The sequence below is a fragment of the Prenolepis imparis genome, unplaced genomic scaffold, assembly GCF_030444845.1.
Source record: "Prenolepis imparis isolate NDT839.2.m4 unplaced genomic scaffold, iyPreImpa1.0 SCAF_4, whole genome shotgun sequence".
Classification (NCBI taxonomy): Eukaryota; Metazoa; Arthropoda; class Insecta; order Hymenoptera; family Formicidae; genus Prenolepis; species Prenolepis imparis.
This window is the reverse complement of record NW_028141162.1, coordinates 1,374,773-1,392,489: the sequence shown is the minus strand read 5'-3', so window position 1 is coordinate 1,392,489 and position 17,717 is coordinate 1,374,773. Positions and strand designations below refer to the sequence as shown.

General features: G+C 34.3%; 4 protein-coding genes across 6 annotated transcripts; 2 read left to right on the top strand and 2 right to left on the bottom strand.

Annotated features, from left to right (window-relative positions):
- The first annotated feature begins 846 nt into the window (after positions 1-846).
- LOC145935459 (uncharacterized) lies at positions 847-4,623 on the top strand. Its single transcript, XM_083036842.1, has 3 exons — positions 847-1,420; positions 1,902-2,024; positions 2,188-4,623. Exons 1-3 carry the CDS (start codon positions 1,403-1,405, stop codon positions 3,262-3,264), a joined length of 1,218 nt encoding a protein of 405 aa, XP_082892968.1. The 5' UTR covers positions 847-1,402; the 3' UTR covers positions 3,265-4,623.
- A 2,000-nt stretch (positions 4,624-6,623) lies between these two features.
- Positions 6,624-8,712, bottom strand: Nd-39 (NADH:ubiquinone oxidoreductase subunit 39). Its single transcript, XM_083036843.1, has 7 exons — positions 8,554-8,712; positions 8,163-8,371; positions 7,770-8,060; positions 7,530-7,696; positions 7,312-7,443; positions 7,040-7,229; positions 6,624-6,945 (listed from the first exon to the last, which is right to left on the bottom strand). The coding sequence occupies exons 1-7, from the start codon at positions 8,591-8,593 to the stop codon at positions 6,763-6,765; spliced, it is 1,212 nt and encodes a 403-aa protein (XP_082892969.1). The 5' UTR covers positions 8,594-8,712; the 3' UTR covers positions 6,624-6,762.
- Positions 8,713-9,469: 757 nt separating this feature from the next.
- On the top strand, positions 9,470-11,520 carry LOC145935465 (homologous-pairing protein 2 homolog). 3 transcript variants are annotated; one of them, XM_083036851.1, is made up of 3 exons: positions 9,470-9,575; positions 10,460-10,633; positions 10,717-11,520. In XM_083036851.1, the coding sequence occupies exons 2-3, from the start codon at positions 10,481-10,483 to the stop codon at positions 11,167-11,169; spliced, it is 606 nt and encodes a 201-aa protein (XP_082892977.1). In that variant the 5' UTR covers positions 9,470-9,575; positions 10,460-10,480; the 3' UTR covers positions 11,170-11,520. The 3 variants fall into 3 exon arrangements, with proteins under 3 accessions (XP_082892977.1, XP_082892976.1, XP_082892975.1); XM_083036850.1 differs by having other exon boundaries at positions 9,470-10,090; XM_083036849.1 differs by having other exon boundaries at positions 9,470-10,295.
- Positions 11,521-11,620: 100 nt separating this feature from the next.
- Positions 11,621-17,429, bottom strand: LOC145935467 (A disintegrin and metalloproteinase with thrombospondin motifs like). Its single transcript, XM_083036855.1, has 15 exons — positions 16,129-17,429; positions 15,952-16,012; positions 15,489-15,709; positions 15,105-15,194; positions 14,839-15,028; positions 14,589-14,682; positions 14,380-14,509; positions 14,028-14,176; positions 13,885-13,937; positions 13,612-13,738; positions 13,186-13,332; positions 12,987-13,113; positions 12,784-12,894; positions 12,393-12,586; positions 11,621-12,140 (listed from the first exon to the last, which is right to left on the bottom strand). Exons 1-14 carry the CDS (start codon positions 16,186-16,188, stop codon positions 12,416-12,418), a joined length of 1,731 nt encoding a protein of 576 aa, XP_082892981.1. The 5' UTR covers positions 16,189-17,429; the 3' UTR covers positions 11,621-12,140; positions 12,393-12,415.
- Between the last annotated feature and the right edge of the window lie 288 nt (positions 17,430-17,717).

The following is a 17,717-nucleotide window of genomic DNA, read 5'->3' as shown; positions in this document are numbered from 1 at the left end:
GCGGGATGCATACTATCGATTTTACTCTATTTTTATAATATCAATTGTACTATTTTCGATGTTGAATAGCACCAACGATTATTTTTTAGCGATTAAACAGTTTAATCGAGAACTCTTGCATATTACAATCGATAGACAGTTGATCACGCTGCAAAAATATAAATTTACGTAAATATATATTATACATAAAATATATATAAATATATATTTATTATTATTAATATTTATATAATATATAATTTAACTATTATATAAATAATATAAATAATTAATAAATTATATAAATGATAAATTTGCATAACTTTTTATAGAATCGACAATCGATTTTTTATATATAAATACAATCGACCGACTCGAAAAGCCATCGAGCTGTCTTTTAATTTTTTAGAGTTGAGTCGAGTTGATAAGTATGCATGTTTTTAAAATAACTAAGCTTTTTTAATTCAATTAAGTTCGATTAAACTATTAAACTATCAATCGACAAAAAATCGATAGTATGCGCCAATAATAGTAATAGTGTCTAGAATTAAGTAAAACAATTTAATAAAATAAGGAGAGAAAATTCTAATCATTTCTTTCAAAGGCATCTGGCGCAGATCTAACAATAAAAATGACAAAGAGATTCGCGTGGCAGCTTGCGCACTCATCCGCGGAATTCATCATCGCGATTTTCAACAGCGATTGTTATAGTTACGATAATGAAACGGAGAAGGGTAAGACGCACACAATTACGTTTCGTTAATAAGCCTCATTCCTCGATACGCGTGGAGAGAATAATTATGGGCTTGCGCAGTTCACGTCTTCGGACGGCGGCGGGAGGGTCAGGAGAGGAAGACCCGATGCAAGGGAGGGAAAGGAGGGGTACAACGCGAGAGGCTGACTCCGAGAGGTGATAAAGCCCCGAGCCCAGCCGGCGAATACGGCCGCGCGGATACAGGAATTTCCGCTCCGTCCGCTCATCGTCATCATCATCATCATCCTCGATTCGCGGTTTCTTCAGGGTTCTCGCGCTTTTCTTCGCGCTTCGCGACAAGGGAGAAAAGGTGGAATCCGGGGGCGAGTGCCATCCTCTCGCAAAGTGCATCGTCCGCGCGAGGGCCGCGAGGCAGGCCAGATCCGCACGCAACGTGTGCGTCACGCGTGCGTGCGCGCGGGGGAGGTGCGTGCTCCTCTCCCGGGAGGAGCACATACACACACATATCATACGCACACGGAGAGGAAAAAAACGTTTTTTTCGGTGGTGTGCTATACGTGTCGACGACTCTCTCTCCCCCGGTCGGTTGATGGCCTCGTTTCGCTTCTAGTGGGATATACATATATATATACACATCGCCCACATCGCCTCGCGTGACATTCTCACCCCGGATATGCCGAGGCATGCGCCGTAAAAATCCCGGGATTGATGTATCGCAGGGCGCAGGTACGCAGCATCATGCAGCGGTTATGCACATCTCGCGTGCGTGCATTTGCATGCGTTTCGCGCGCGCGAGATTTAATAAGGGTTGCTGCCGCACGCGCCTGTCGGACGGCAACCCGGTAGGCTTCGCCGCGCATCGGCTCCTTCAATTAATCTCGATCTTTAAAAATGGCGTGTTACACGAGTTATTTTAGATTCAAAAAGTATAGAAGTTTTAATCCTTTAATGCTGTGATACGCGACCATTTAAATATATAATACATTCCATTAAAAATTGCCTCGCGAATCCAGAATGTTGAAATATATATAAAGTATTTCAGAAATAAGGTAGCCAAACTCTAAGAGCATTCTCTTCTAAGGATGAAAAGAAGTCATGTCTTCTTTCCAAATTATAGAATATCTTAAAGTTTAATTACTTATTTCTGAAAGTCGTAGTGTACAAATAAATATATATAGCATTTATTATTTAAACTGTATATTTTTAGATTTGCATTTACTACCTGCTATGCATAGCAGCAGTGGATTTGACGTTTACCTCCAATTTGGAGATTACCACGACGAAAAGTCGGGGTTGTCCATCAGAATGCATTTGCCTCTCTCCGAAACAGGTAATAATAAAATCAAGAGAAATCTTTTCTGGCATACGTATGTGCATAAGTATTTTTTTATGCAAACGTTTTATAAAAAAAAAATTATTCCTTATGATATTACCAACATCAAATAACGATAATGTTTTTAATATCTATTCCACGTCTTCTGTCACGCCAACAGATACTCTGCAATACAGGCGGCCTCGAGGACATTCCGACGCAGCAGCTACCTCAGACCGTGGAGGAGCTGTCGCTGACGAAGAACGACTTCCAGGTGATAAAGACCGACGCGTTCGAGGGTCTGAAGTTGCTGCGTAAGCTCATCCTGGACGGTAACAACATCTCGTCTATACGGGCGTTCGCGTTTCGCGGTCTGAATCGGTTGCGCGAGCTGTCGATCCAGTACACCCCGTTACCCTACATCGAGAGGTTCTCGTTCGCCGCGCTGCAGAACGTCTCGGTCCTGCTGCTGTCCAACAACAAGATCCGCTACATCGAGGAAAACTCGTTCGCCGGCGCGTCGAACGTCAATCTCATCCTGCTGAGCAACAATCCGCTACAGATCATCCGCAGCCACGCGTTCGCCGGCCTCACCAATGTCAACAATCTCATCTTTCCGTCCGGCATCCGTATCATCGAGGAAAACGCTTTCGACGGCCTGCAATACGTCGGTCAGCTCAAGCTCAGCTACATGGACCTAGCCGGGTTGCAGGCCAACACCTTCTACGGTCTCTCGCACGTGCACTCGATCTACATTCAGGAGAGCGACCTGGGTGTCGTGCAAAGGGACGCGTTCGCCGGCCTCGCCCACGTGGGCTATCTCAACATACTCAACAACAAGGTAGATCTGATTCAGCGCTTGCATCTGCGCTCCGAAAACTACATCGACATGCTGCGCTTCCACGGCAATCACGTGCTGGAGGCACCGCGTCAAGCCAAGGACGTCGTCCTCGAGGTGAAGACGATCAGCGCGATCGAAAATCACTTCCCGTGCGACTGCCAAGCGCACAACGTCCTCGAGAGCGACTTCGCCCGCCGCAACAACGTCGAGTTTCAGCGTCGAAATTATTGCATCTCGCCGTTCGAGTACAACGGCAAACCCATGAACATCGTCGACTTCGAGCTCGTCGCCCGATGCCACGACAATGTGATCCAGGACAACCTGGGCTCGGGCGACGTCGACCTGTTGTCCGTAAGTGTATCAGCGTTGTTTACATTGCTGATCACCTTTTGGTTCTCGATGAATCTCCTGCGATGAGCGTCGTTCTTCTTATTCAACGATCGTCCTTCACTCTTTGATGCTCGAAGATGATGAGGGAATGGCCACAGATTTTTATGCGCGCGCTTATTGGCTTTATCGAGAGACATCTCCTCCATGCCTTTGTTCTCATGTAGTACTTCCGGTAAAGTTGGCGAAGTCAGAAAAAGGTATCTCGCACGAATTACGTTGAATGTACCTCATCGTTATCGTAGATTATTGTATCGATCTCTTCTGTCGATCTAATACAACTTCGAAAGGATTGCAAAAAAAATAGTCTTGCAACTCGGTGAGATAAATCTGTAAGACAAAATTAGGCGAATTTTAGTTAGATCTATGAAATTATAGCTGATGGCTAAAATTTCATTCTACAGTGTGTTAAATTGTCAATTTATTAATTTATTAAAATAACAAATCGAGTGTGAGTCTATGTAAATGTAAAGTTAATTTTTAAAATTTTTTATAAATTTTTATAATTTTATAAATATTTAGAGATATCTATTCTTTTAACTTATCGAGCGTCCTTCAAGAAATTCTAACATAAACTTATAAATTTTAACAAAAATCTTTTTTTTTACTTATTTTAGTTATTTTTAGTTACTTTCTTAAATTAATCGTTATGGATTCCGCTGTGAATTATTCTTATCTAGAAAATCTAGAGAACAAAGAATGTATTAGCTTTTGCTTCGAGAAAGTTGAATCAATATATTGCATCTCGATAAAAATAATCAGGGACGGAAATAAGAGTTTTTCACAGATTGCTATGACATGAATAACATTAATCGAAAAAAGTATCGTTATTGCAGAGATATAAATTCAGAGCTACGAAAAAAATGCAAAAATAAGAGAAGCTGTTCTTGCATCATTTATTCATGTTACCGATCTCGTTCTCGGTAATATCGAATTGAATATGCAATATCTAACAATTTATTTATACGAAAAGCAACTGCCATGGAGATACATATCCTTTCGCACATATGAAAGTGAACAAAAGCGTGATCTTACATATCGTTTATAGTCGCTGTTGAAAAAAAAAATATTTCTTTACTCTCGTTATTTCGGTCTAATGTTTAAGAAGATTGAAAAGTGTAAAATTCTGTTATATTTATCTATTATATCCGAGCAGGTATGCGTGTTGTAGCGTTAAGTTATTATTATTTATCAATAGAATTTTATACTACTATACACTGTTAAACATACTGCATTTAGCTGTACATACGATGAGTTACTTTGACTGTTACAAGTCACTATTTTATACAATAGTGCAACTTTGATCGCTGAACGCGATCTCTCTCATCTTACGGCTGTATCTCGCGAATGCCATCTTTTTATTAAATATATTAAAACTAAAAAAAAAAAGAGCATTCGATTATAAGCGTTCAATGTATAACGATAACACAGGCCTACACGTATACGTTTTAGCGATCCGTTTTCGATCAATCGAAACGATTGATAAAATTAATTCGCGATCGTCGATCGCAAATACATAATTATATGAGATAATGTGTCACACGCGCGAGCTTTAACTGGCCGACATTCTGGACCAGCAATTATCGCATCCACTTGATTGAAGCTTACTTGAAACTTCGAGCTTTGGATGAATATTACACCGTAATAAACACAGACACGTTGCTCGGGGCATAGAAACGGAAGAAAGGCGAAAGAAAATAATTCTTTTAGATTCGCTAAGAAAAGAAAAAAGGGAAGTCTTTCCATTTTTTTTTTTTTTTACAATTATTTGGCGTAAAATATTTTTTTTATAACTTATATATACATATTAGTTACTGTGATGTAAAGTTTTGCCTTGTAAGATATTTTTATGTAAAAATATAAATACCGAACTAGGTATAATATTTTGGAAGTAGATAATCTTTATGGTAGGCATATTACAAATCTTACTTCCGGGTCCAGAAATCCGAGCTATGCCCCTATTCACAACTGCTATCCCGATTCCACTAATAGACTAAGGAATTAATTAAATAATTCGGAAATGATGAAAGTATCTAGCAATTAAGTATATATATATTTAATTGCGTTGACGTCTAAGATCTTTAGAGAACGCTCAATATATTATTAGGATTCCTACAAAAGAAAATACGTGATTTAAAAGGAATTTGTCGACAGAGATTTATCGTACAAAAAATCTGTGTTCTTCATCTAATATAATAATTGTATTATATTTTATTATAATCAGATATTAATTTTAAACTAATTTTGAAATGTTTTTGCGCAAAATAGACTTTAAAAAAGAGCAATATGTTTCTAAAATTTTGTATAAAAATGAAATATCCGAATCCTTCACAATTGAATTTTCAAACCGATATATTTGTTAAATTCTTTTAATTCGTGTATTAATTGTAGGAATGCAACATATTTTAGAATCGAAAATGGGTAACAAATGTATTTAATGCTCAATACTTTAGTCTACTTTAGAATAGCATTTATCTTATGGGTTTTCTTTTGTAATGATATATAAGTCTATAAAAATCGATGATATCGAAGTGAAAGATTTTTATTCATATGGAATTTTTGGTGCTAAAATATATGGAATACGGTGTTAAAATATCACCGCATTGTCGATACTTATCGGCGCTTAAAAAAAAAAATATTGCTTGCGAAAAAAATTGCTTCCATTAAAATCATTAATTAGACAAAATATTAACTTCTAAACACAATCACGATATACGAAATACTTTCAAGTTACATTTGATACTGTGACCAGTTGTATACACGATTTGTATAAAAAAAAAAAGTTTACTGTGCCAATATTGCGTATTTACTTCACGTAAATACTTGGAAATGCAAAAGAGGAAAATATATATAAAGTACTAATATAAATAGAAAATCTCTCTTAAACGATATATCCCACAGAATGTTTTGTTCTTAATAATCAAGTTTGTGAGAAAAGTACTCTGCTTCATAGATAAAAATACATTGGCGTCCAAAGGCTATAAATATATCATATGGACTGAATCAGAGTTACGAAATAATGCTATGCTTATAATTAAAAAAAAAATTATATAAAGCGTGTTTCGCTGCAATTCATAATGGAAGATTTGCTTGGCCTTCGGTCAGCATAATAACCGAGGACCAACTTAGCTTATATTTTTTACCAATGTTTAAAATAGCATTTAATAGATACGATTATATTGTAATCTTTCATTGTAGTTAGTATGTCCTGTCATATAATAAATGGAATGAAATATTAACATAGCCTTATATGTAAAATTTCCGATAAATTCCAAAAACGTTTTTTATTAATTTGACTTTTAGCGTTACTTGCGCGAATATCGTAGAAAAATTCGATAAATTGACTAATATTATACTTAAAATTGATAAAATCTCAGCTGGAGCATAAATATTTGAATAATTTAATATGTATTTAATTAACCGCGTTATTTAATTATTCTTTACAACATACTCTTTACAATATCACTTTACAGTAAGAGTACATACTTCGTTCTATGTTTATTTTAATCTAGCACATTTCCGAGATGTTTAAAGAACTGGAACGGTTGGTGGATTCGGAATAGGGTCGAACTCGCCAACACTCTCCATATATTGAGGGTCTTTACGGTATGGTTTCAACTCCCAGTGGATTCGTGATTCCATTGATGTTAATGTAATATCAAGGTCTTCTAAAGTTGGCAGCTCTTTTGATACTTTATCAGATATAGCTTCCTATATAAAGAGATGACAAATTATTAAATACCATTTAAGTCGTGTATATATATGTAAGCATTTACATTTATGTTATAATAAGATTGAAACATACTCTTTCTAAACGTTCCCATTGTAAGTATCCTACAGGGTATGCGGGGGCTACCAATTCGTTCACAGTAACCTTAACTTTGAAAAATGGAGCATATTTCAAATCCATTCTCCTATAATTATAGTCTGCTGGATTACGCATCCGTATTCGATGGAACCAGTCAAGTAACTCTGAGAATTTATAACGTTTCGGCCTATACAAATATAATATTACGTTATGCAAAAATAATTACATTCAATGTGTTATAAGATTGTAGATAAACGCATTATATTCACCCAACAAACTGATAAGTCTTGCCAGCAGTATTTTTAGGATCTTTTGCAATAGTCGTAATACCTCTAGCGACATCGTATACAGCTACTGGCTGTTTTTCTGTTTGCTCACCCTTTTTCCATAGTGGTACACTCCTGTAGAAGAAGACAAAATTATCAAACCTTAACGATTGTAGCTTATATTATGCTGGAAAATTTATTTGCGCAGAAATTATATATACCCCATATGATGTCTCATTATACCAGAGTAGACACATAAAAATCGGTCTTCTTGACCCCATATATCCGATGGCCGAATAATTGTAGCCTCGGGAAACTCTTCTCGCACTGCACACTCACCTTCCAATTTCGTTTGAAGGAATTTAGAACCATCTTTCAACACAAGTGACTAACACAGAGAGAAAATATTAAAACATTAAAATTTAACATTATGATATAGTATAAAAATATATCTAATTTACCTCATTATTGTCCACATTTAAAGCTGATAAATGAATAAAGTGTTCCACATCAGCTTCCTTGCATAGTTTAGCGAGCCTTCTGGCTCCCTCAACATGTACCTCATGATAGGTGAAGTTTCTAGTCTCCCAATCTCGCCCAATTAGATTTATAACAACATTGGAATACTTGATGCACTTTCTTATCGAATCCTCATCGCGCAGATGAAACGGATGAAACAAAACTTGCCCGAGATCTCCACATAGTTTCAGAGGCAAACATCTATACATGTCACATCTGTATGGCAGTATTAGCTGCAAATCAATCGAGAAGCTAACTAAGCCTATACTTTAGTTGTGTTATTATAACAAGTGTGATCTTTCTGTATTTTAGTATTTTTATTATTATATGTGTACCTGTGTGCCAATCTTGCCAAGACCATTGCACACATAACGTCCAACGAATCCAGTTGACCCAAACACTGTGCACACCAGCCCATTGAAAGAACTACGACCACCTGTACCTCTCTTTAAGGATGCAGTAGTGGGATGTTTTATGATTCGTGGTTCCGACGAATAATGATTCGTCTGCAATGCAATAACCGTGGTGCATGTTGTCTGCTTTCCTAAAATATACACAACAAATGTAAACTGTTAGTTATGTAATTGCAAAACAGTGTGTCACATACATGGATATAAAAGAGACAAAATTATATAGGTGATTTTTTCATAAGTTTATTTATATAATTCTATCTCAAAAAAGAAGCTAAATCACATTGTCACAAAATGTCAAATAAATGACACTTACTCGCTGCTTGAAAAGAGTATCTCGGAATCAAAGCGGCCATCTTTGTCGGCCATCATCAGCCATCAGCCACCCTGGATCATATGGAGGTTTGTTCTTTATTGCTGAACTTTCTGCACTAGTGTACACTAGTGACACCAAAGCGTTCTTTATTGCAGTGCAAGATAGCACTGGTCCGTTCTTTATTGCAGTGCAACGAAATTTAGTGCAACAGTTCACTGTACTCGTTGCACTGGGTCTTGAGGAAGGACAAGCAATGCAGGAACTGATAAGTTCAATAATGGTGGCGAATTTAATTTTATAAATAGTAATAGAAAGTAAAGTTCTGCGCAAAATAGGGAAAATATTGGGAATAAATATTAAATATTAAAAATAGAAATTATTTAAAAATAAAAGCTAATTTTGTGTATATAAATTTTTTGAAGAAATATAATTAAGAAATAAAGAAAAATTGAAAATTAATGTATTATATTGACTTTTTAGGAGGGACAGAATTTCAAGTTCTTTACAAAGAGATTGATTTTAATTGTGATATTGTAAATTGTACTGTAGCAAATAAATCAGTATTTATTAAATTATATGAAGATACAAATATGAATAACATTGAAAACAATATAGAAGAAAATATACAAGAAAATGAAAATGATTAAAAAATAAATTACATTTGGTAGCATTGGCAGCATAAATTACATTTACAATACGTAGATGGAACATCAGCCACCGATATGCGCGCGCGTTCGACTGTAACCTTCAAGTGGCGCTGCGTCACGTGGTCGCGCGGCGGTCGGAATTCGGGGGCGCGGAGTGGGGGTGAGTGGTGGGGGGTTGCGCGCGCGGCGCACGGCGCACCCCCCACCACTCTCCCCCACTCCGCGCCCCCGAATTCCGACCGCCGCGCGACCACGTGACGCAGCGCCACTTGAAGGTTACAGTCGAACGCGCGCGCATATCGGTGGCTGATGTTCCATCTACGTATTTTATTACGTCTGTGGGCCGTGTTTTTATTCCTCCTTCCTACTGTTATGGCACGTGAATTTTTCAATTATTTCTATCATTTGAATCATTTGATTGATCAGAGCGAAAGAGATAAGGATTTCTCCATCCCGATTGATCGATCAAATATTTGTAGCGTCAATTTAAGCGTTAATTTAATTTAATCTCATTGTCAGTTGTATATCAAATGCGTTAGTTGCACTTTGTATATACTGGTGAGCGAAGTGAAGTTAACCAGTTAACGTTTGATTTAATTTTAATATAAGGGTGCGATTTCACTATCAATTTGTCGCTAGCGTCTAATTGATCACGTGATCTGATTTGTGACGCTAGCGTCAAGAAGAAAAAGCTTGATTTGTTCAGCTTTCAGAGAACGAAGAACGAAACGCTTGTCATAGTTGTTGTAACTTGGACGCTAGGCTGTTTTCACGCCAGCGTCAACAGACGCTAACGTCAATTTGTTTTTATTGATGCTTGACGCTGAAATCCAGCGTCACAGCGTCAAGTGAAAATGCACCCATAAAGAACAAACCTCGGACACATTGCGGTAATTCGCGTAACCTCCTTCAACTTTCGTTCTTTAATATTGTCGATAACATAGTTCATAAACAAATAATAAATGAAACGAGTCGATGAAACGAATCGATGAATAGATCTATAGTGATTTTCTATTATTATTATAAATAGTTCTTTTCCTACGTTTATTAAACAGTACTTTCTGCATATAAGTTGATGTAGATATAAATATATAGGTATGTCGAATTTGTAATTTGCATCTAGTGTGTATGTATAATTTATTATGAAATACTTTTATTTTTTATTATTTTTAAATACTGTACATTGCATAATATATCCAACGATATTTCAAACGTTTTGAGCAATGTAATGTATATTTCAATTGTATATTTTATTCCAGTAAATAATTAAAGATATAATAATGGCTACGGATGCTGTATATAATTACATGAAGACGGAAAATAAACCTCACAATTTAAATGATATACTTGCATATTTGAATAACAAATACAGCAAAACTGTAATTCAAAAAGCTGTTGATGAACTGGTGACGGATAAGAAGCTGTTTGAAAAAGTAAGTTTAATATATCTGTAATGGACATATATAAAAGGATATAAAATATTTTAAAAAATAATCAATTCTTATTTTATCTTTAGATTTATGGCAAACAGAAAATCTACTGCGTCGTCCAAGATTCAACTTATAACACTGATGAGTCATTAAGGATTGAGAAAGAAGCACAATGTCGTGCGAAGGAGAATAAATATCAAGAGATTTTAAAAGAGTTGAAAGAACTGGAAGGGAGTTTGTCTTCTCTGAAGTCAAGTTTATCATTTGGAGATGCACAAAAAGAAAAGGTAACTTTACAGAAAAATATAAAAGAGTTAACGCATAAACTAGATGAATTGATGGAAAACAGCAATACTGTAGACTTACACGATTACACAGTATCTAAACGAAAGGCACAAGACACTCTAGACAAATACACACGTGCATATTTGAAAAGAAAAAAGATAGTTACTGAAATACTAGACTGCATTTTGGATAATTATCCTGGTAGCAAAGATAAACTGTATGATGAAATAGGCATAGATTCAACAACGACATAATAAGTTCAAAGATAAGAGTTATTAATTTCTACAGTTAATATTTTATAGTCATTTTTCATTACTTTCTTACATTCTTTTATATAAGATAACATTATATATAATGCATGAAGACTACTATAAGAATATTTTTATATTAAAAAAATTAAAATTTTGAAGTACCAAGTCAAGTATTAAGTATTAACTCTTATTTACATGTTTAAACGTTTGGTTTTAAAATTTTTAAGTGAATACTATTTATTTATGTTAGAGATTATACAATAGTGTTTGTGCTATTATTTAAATAAAATTACTTTAAGTTGTTAAATGTATATAATCAATATATTTAAATGTTTAATTTGTACAGCAGATAATTCAACTATTATTTTGTGTGCGTTACATTTAGTTTACATTCTTTTTTTTTATTTTTATAAGTGTGCGCATCATATATAGGACATTTCAGAACTATCACATTCTCTGTATTTGTAAAAATAAAAGCACGAGTTAGTCAAATAAAAAAAATTTACTCTTTAATTTTAAGAAAATATAGAATTATTAAAATCTTTTTTAAAAATTTTTAACTTTTTAACTGAGATTTTAGCTGGGTGAAATTTTAATTTACAATTTGAGTATCAAGATATTTAATGCAGAGAATATAAACAATCTGCAAAGTATGATGAAATTTATATGGTAGTAAAAAATAAAAAAAAAATTATTCAAGAATGTACTACTGAAAGAGAATGTGTAATAGTTTCCGGACCTTTGGTATATATTCTGATATTTTTATGCGAATTATGCGTGCATACATAACTCCCTCGACGTATTTACAAGCATAGACTACTATGTACAAAGGATTGAAAAGTCAAGCGAAGTAGAATATAATAACATTCTTAAGAATTGTATTTTGAACATTTTGTTCGTATCTTTTTTTATACGATATCTCATGAAAGCAGCAGCAACGTAGAGTACGACGATATATCAGCATATATAATGTCCTGTAACAGATTAGAATACTATTTTATATTAACTGTTCAAATTGTGAACTTTTAACTGTTCAAAAACCTTGCGTAAAATAGCATATACTGTCAAAGACTGAATACCATATTGCAATTACATGTAAGAGTAAATTGAGAATGTTTCTTTCAATTGAAGATAATTGTAAAAGTATAATTATTTCAAGTAAATTTTTAAGTACTAAATTTTTACGCTTTTTTCCTGATACAAAATCAATTGAATTAAACATTTACCTTAACAATATGTACATTTATTTTTACGAAAATCTCCTCCCCAGTCTCTTCTTCAGTTTTTTCAGCAATTCGCTAATCCACGGAATTTTCTTGATTACTTGAATACTGAATTTCGGCATAAATCTCTTGAGTGATTTCTTCTTCGGATCCTTGACCATTGTTCCTTCCAGTACACATTTGCCATTCAAACAGAACTAAAGAAATGTCAAATACAAAGATGAATAAGCATTATAGTTGAAAGTTTTTTAACAATTAACAACAATTTGCGTATTTGAAAGTAACAATTCTACAATATATATAAATAGTTTTTACAACTACATTTTTATCATTAAATGACAATAACTTTTAAAGAATTTCTGTATCTAAAATACGAGAGGCAAAGTAGTCTCACCAAATCTTCTCCGCATGAAGAGCCTTCGGCTGCTGGAGCTGTTGCCCTGCAATAGCCTTCAAATCCAGGATATTCGCACTCTAAGCGAGTGCAGATTTCTGTAGAATTTTTCTGTAAAAAAAAAAAAAGAAAAAAGCGCGAGTTATAAATTTGCACGAATAATTCACATATTAGGACATTTTTGCGCTTTATACTAAACTTACATTGCACGCCACTGTTCCAAAGACCCTTTTGCATTGTTCGTCTAAAGACATCAGTTTCCCGGGCAAAGCACGCGGCACCCCTTCATCTGAGGCAGGCTCGTTGTAAAGACACTTTGCTCTCTCTTCGCTAAAATAAAATTTTAAATTAATATCTGCGTATCTCTCATGCATGTAAATGACATATAAATTATATACATACTTGATAAAATCGTAGAATGCATTTATGCTACACGAGGACCATTCGAAGCCATTATCGTGTAACATAAGTCCGCTAGTCATGATGAAACCGTCGAAAGCCGTACAGTCACCAGCTCCTTTAGGATTGCCATCGTGACGCGCTCCTATTCTGCAATCCAAAAAAAAGATTCTGTTATTCATCGAACGATTTTAAATTAATAATAAAATTGTTATACTTACGCGCATATTATACTTACGAATAAGTATTAAATAGGTACTTGCGAAGAAGTAGTATTAACTATAGCGAATATTCATGCATATTAAAAGACAAGCAAGATAAAATTAATTTTTTTTCTATTCAATCTTAAGATTAAGCGTTACTTTTCACATTAATTAAAAAAAATTATATATATTACGAACAAATTAAACTATAAAAAGATCGACTTACAAATGGCCGATTTCGTGAGCCGTGGGGATGATCCCGGCAAATCCACCCTTATCCTCGACGATTCCTACGGCCTCGGATGATTTTTTCGTTGCGTTTCTGTCGCATGCACCAGCTACGTACGCGTATCCTGCGATGATACACAAAATCTATTGTTATTTCATATTTGTTTTACCTTTCTAAACAGTTAAAATTAATGTGTTATGTACAGACAATTAGGAATATTTTTGAGTGTTGGGTAATAATTCGCGCACTTGATTACGTTAGCAGACCTACCCAAAGTTGACGTATCGCAATAGTCGTCGGTGATCATATTGCACATATCCAGTCTGAAATTATGAATCATGTATTACTCTTTTTTATCGTATATTGTACGATATTTTTGAGTATAAAATTTAAAGAAATGAAATAATACTTACGGTGTTAAAGCAATCGCCATGTCGTAGAAATCTGTTGGGAATCTGCTTTCGCGATAAAAATAATCTGCCATACCACGCAGAGCGAGATCTGCATCTACGGATGTATCTTCGAAACGACTCTTTTCCAGATACGGAGTTGCGTGATCATCCTAGAATAAAAAAATTATTATGTTAAAATATATATAATTTTGTTAGAAAAAAAGATATATTCATTAAATATATGTTAAATTAACTATATCTCATACTCGAATAAAAAATTTTTTTTTTATTTTTAATGCATAATGGAAAAACAATTAATGTAAAATTATTTATATATTGTACACATGAAATAAAAGTACAAATTAATACGTACCAATGCTATAATTATTCCTGCGATATTGAATCGAATTCTAGGCGTGGTTAACAAACGATATCTCAAATCGACTCCATTCCAAAACGAGAGCAGGTATCTTACGGTCTTCTCGATATTTTCACCAAGTGATCTACAAAATAAAGAGTGTAATTAATACATTTCTCTTAAAATTTACGATATATTGTCATTAGATATTTTTTTAACTTTACTTGTATAATTTGTTATCGATTACTATTAGGCATTCCGGATAAATGATTTCCGGAGCGTCACGTTTTGCTCTGTGACTCACAGGATCTGCAATCTCTGAAATATTGGGATACGTTAATAGTTTATCAGAACCCACTTAGAAAGAGAGATATAAATGACAAAACATTGCAGCAAAATATATATACGATATATATTTAAATTCTCATATAGATATCTCCAGATTACTAAAATCAGACAAAAGACAGAGCTTACTGAAATCATTGTATTGATTCGACTCAGGCAGTTTATACACCACATGATGATGCGTATGAGCGAATTCGTCGTCGCTCGTTACATTCTTCAGATGATGCGGTTCGTAGAGATTATGTCCTCCGTAGACGACTTCATTCAGGACTCGATGCGGCAAAGATTTTATAACGAACGAATCGTTCAACACTCCATCCTGCAATGAGGAATCGAACGTAAAAAAATTGTATTCTTGGCTTGAATAATATTTTAAAAGATCCAAAATTCCTTACCAAATGTATTTGACCATTTGGAGCAGGTGTCAATACAACTGCGCTCTTGCTGTATACATCTTGAAGCGGTATCCCCATAGCTTTCATAGCCTGCGACAGAGATAATTAATCAGTGAATTTTTTCTTGTATTTACCTACATAGCATCATATCCAAAAAAATCGACGCATAAGACATCTTTAAGATATTTTTAAGAAGTTTGTCTTTTGGATATCATATCATAAGACTTCTTAACTATAAGACTATCATAACATTTCTTAAAGATGTCTTATGCTCCAATTTTGGACATGGTGCTGTCTGGGTATCTCTCAGGAGATAGAGATTATACATGTAATTGAAAGATGTATCATGTGTTTTTACGCTCTCAAATAAATTGAGTACCGTACCGAGGGTACTTGCTTGTACAACAATCCCTCGGGTTCCTCCGGATCGGATGTGACAGTCCATACGGGTGTACTCTCACTAGCAAGAATACCTTCCGTAGGGTTCAAGTACAATCGAACGCTTTCGTTGAATGCTTTCAGCTGCACCTCGGGTTCATCATCCTTGGAGATTCCTAATCTCTTTTTTAAACGATGTAACACGGATACTACTTCGTACTTGGGTACTAAAAGTTAATAAATGTTATAAATTAGTACACAGATAAAAAATAATATACTCTGTTGCTACATTGCAATAGTACAATAATTAATATGTGATTATACATATATGTATATATTATCAATTATATATAAAGTTAATTGTAAGAGTAATTTTAACATGACTAAAGAGTTAGTGTATCGAACGATGAAATATTATGGAAAAGTGAAACAAAAAAATACTTTTTGTTAAACAAAACTTTTATCTTACCACGCTGAGGCGGGGTGTGAAAAACGGACATTACTTCGTCCGGCGTCATATATTCGTGAAGCTAAAAATAAGTCCTCTTTTTAATCGCTAATATTTTGTATATGATTCTTTGTCTCTCTCTCTTTAGGCGGCTCTCAATCACGAATAGTTAAATCATGGAAATATTATTAAAATTACCTGCTTGCATTGTATGAACGGTATTCCGCTCAGACACAACAGAAATATCGCGAAAAGCATTTTTTCACCGATAAACAGATCGCGAGAAACGCGATTTAAAAAATTTTCCCGTAACAATTAATTAATATCGATAGATACACTCCAAATTAAATTGATCTAACTTGCAAACTGCGATCTCTCTCGCGTGTAGCCTCGGATATTCGCGAATATCCGCGGTTCACCAGACCTTTTGCGAGAGAGTTCGTAGCTCGAATACTCGAAAGGGCCTATTTCGCGGCCCAATATAAATTAATGGCCAATGTTTGATTTGCTCGCGCATTATACGGCAAAACACTTGTACATATACGCATTTGCGAGAGTCGCGAAGATAATCGAGAAGGAATTTTATACAAATTCATAATTCTCTTGCATGACAGATGACATATGTACAGGCGCAGTGACACTCGCAATTATGTGAATTAAACCAGATCAGATCCTGTCAAGAATCGCTTTGGGTGATTGTTTATCTCATATTTTTTCATCACTTAAAACAGCATATGTTTTGCAATAAAAATGCATTAACAAATAAGATTATCTCCTAATATAAAATTTAGAAAAATCAAAAGTACAAAATAGATAAAGATTGGGCAATTTTATGCGAATGAGAATTAAGTAAGATAAAATTGAACTTTTAAGATGTTTAAAGAATGGATAAGCTATTCGCGATAAACACTTTAATTGGTTTCGAGGCTATTAATAATGAGCTATTAAAGCTATTAATAATTAAGAGCGTCATCGACGTAATTCGCTCATAATGTAAAAAAAAAGCTAATTGCGATAATTGTGTCAAAAGATTCTGCGTGTGATGTTTGTAACATTGATCCATGTGTGATTGATGTATATGTTTGCTCAATAATTCAAGATCACATAAATAATTATTTCTCTCGAAGGACATATATCTCACGCGTGCGTACATACAATCCACGAATTTTTCCGATCTCGTTATAGTTAATGACATTTGCTTGATATATTTTTGCGTGTCTGTCGGCTGCCAAATAAATCGTTCATCATGAGCTACGAACATACGCCTTCGTATATATGTGCACGAAACAATTTAAATATATGTATTGCATCTCTCTCTCTCTCTCTCTCGTAATAGCAGATTTCGCGCCGCGCATATTGCATATGCGATTATATGTTGACAAAAAAGAATGTCGGATCAAAAAAGTTTGATATTATGCACTAAGAATATTACTAAGAAGATATTATAGATAAGTAATATAAGACTATATTACTTAGAGCCAAATAAATATTTTCTTTAAAACTAGTATTTATTTATATTAATAATTATTATATTATAACGTAATTAATTAAAATAATTACATTATGATATATTGACAAAAGGAAATAATATTCATACTAATTATATTCTTTATCTATTTTTGAAATAAATGATTCTTGGCATAAATATGTTGATAATAAATATAATATTTCATTAAATTATTCAATATACTTTTTTTAGATTCCATTTAATAAAGACATATATTCGAATATATATAATAATAAAAGTTCTTTTTTCTTTCTCTTTCTCTTTGAAATGTTCCAGAGAG

Coding starts and splice junctions, on each gene's coding strand:
- LOC145935465 (XM_083036851.1), top strand. CDS start 10,481: ATGGCTACGGATGCTGTATATAATTACATGAAGACGGAAAATAAACCT. Junction 10,634..10,716: donor ATAAGAAGCTGTTTGAAAAA/GTAAGTTTAATA, acceptor TTTTATCTTTAG/ATTTATGGCAAACAGAAAAT.
- LOC145935459 (XM_083036842.1), top strand. Junction 2,025..2,187: donor TTTGCCTCTCTCCGAAACAG/GTAATAATAAAA, acceptor TCACGCCAACAG/ATACTCTGCAATACAGGCGG.
- LOC145935467 (XM_083036855.1), bottom strand. CDS start 16,188: ATGCTTTTCGCGATATTTCTGTTGTGTCTGAGCGGAATACCGTTCATA. Junction 15,029..15,104: donor CAAATGGTCAAATACATTTG/GTAAGGAATTTT, acceptor TCCTCATTGCAG/GATGGAGTGTTGAACGATTC. Junction 14,683..14,838: donor GAATCAATACAATGATTTCA/GTAAGCTCTGTC, acceptor CCAATATTTCAG/AGATTGCAGATCCTGTGAGT.
- Nd-39 (XM_083036843.1), bottom strand. CDS start 8,593: ATGGCCGCTTTGATTCCGAGATACTCTTTTCAAGCAGCGA. Junction 7,444..7,529: donor ATAATGAGACATCATATGGG/GTATATATAATT, acceptor CTTCTTCTACAG/GAGTGTACCACTATGGAAAA. Junction 7,230..7,311: donor AAGACTTATCAGTTTGTTGG/GTGAATATAATG, acceptor ATATTTGTATAG/GCCGAAACGTTATAAATTCT.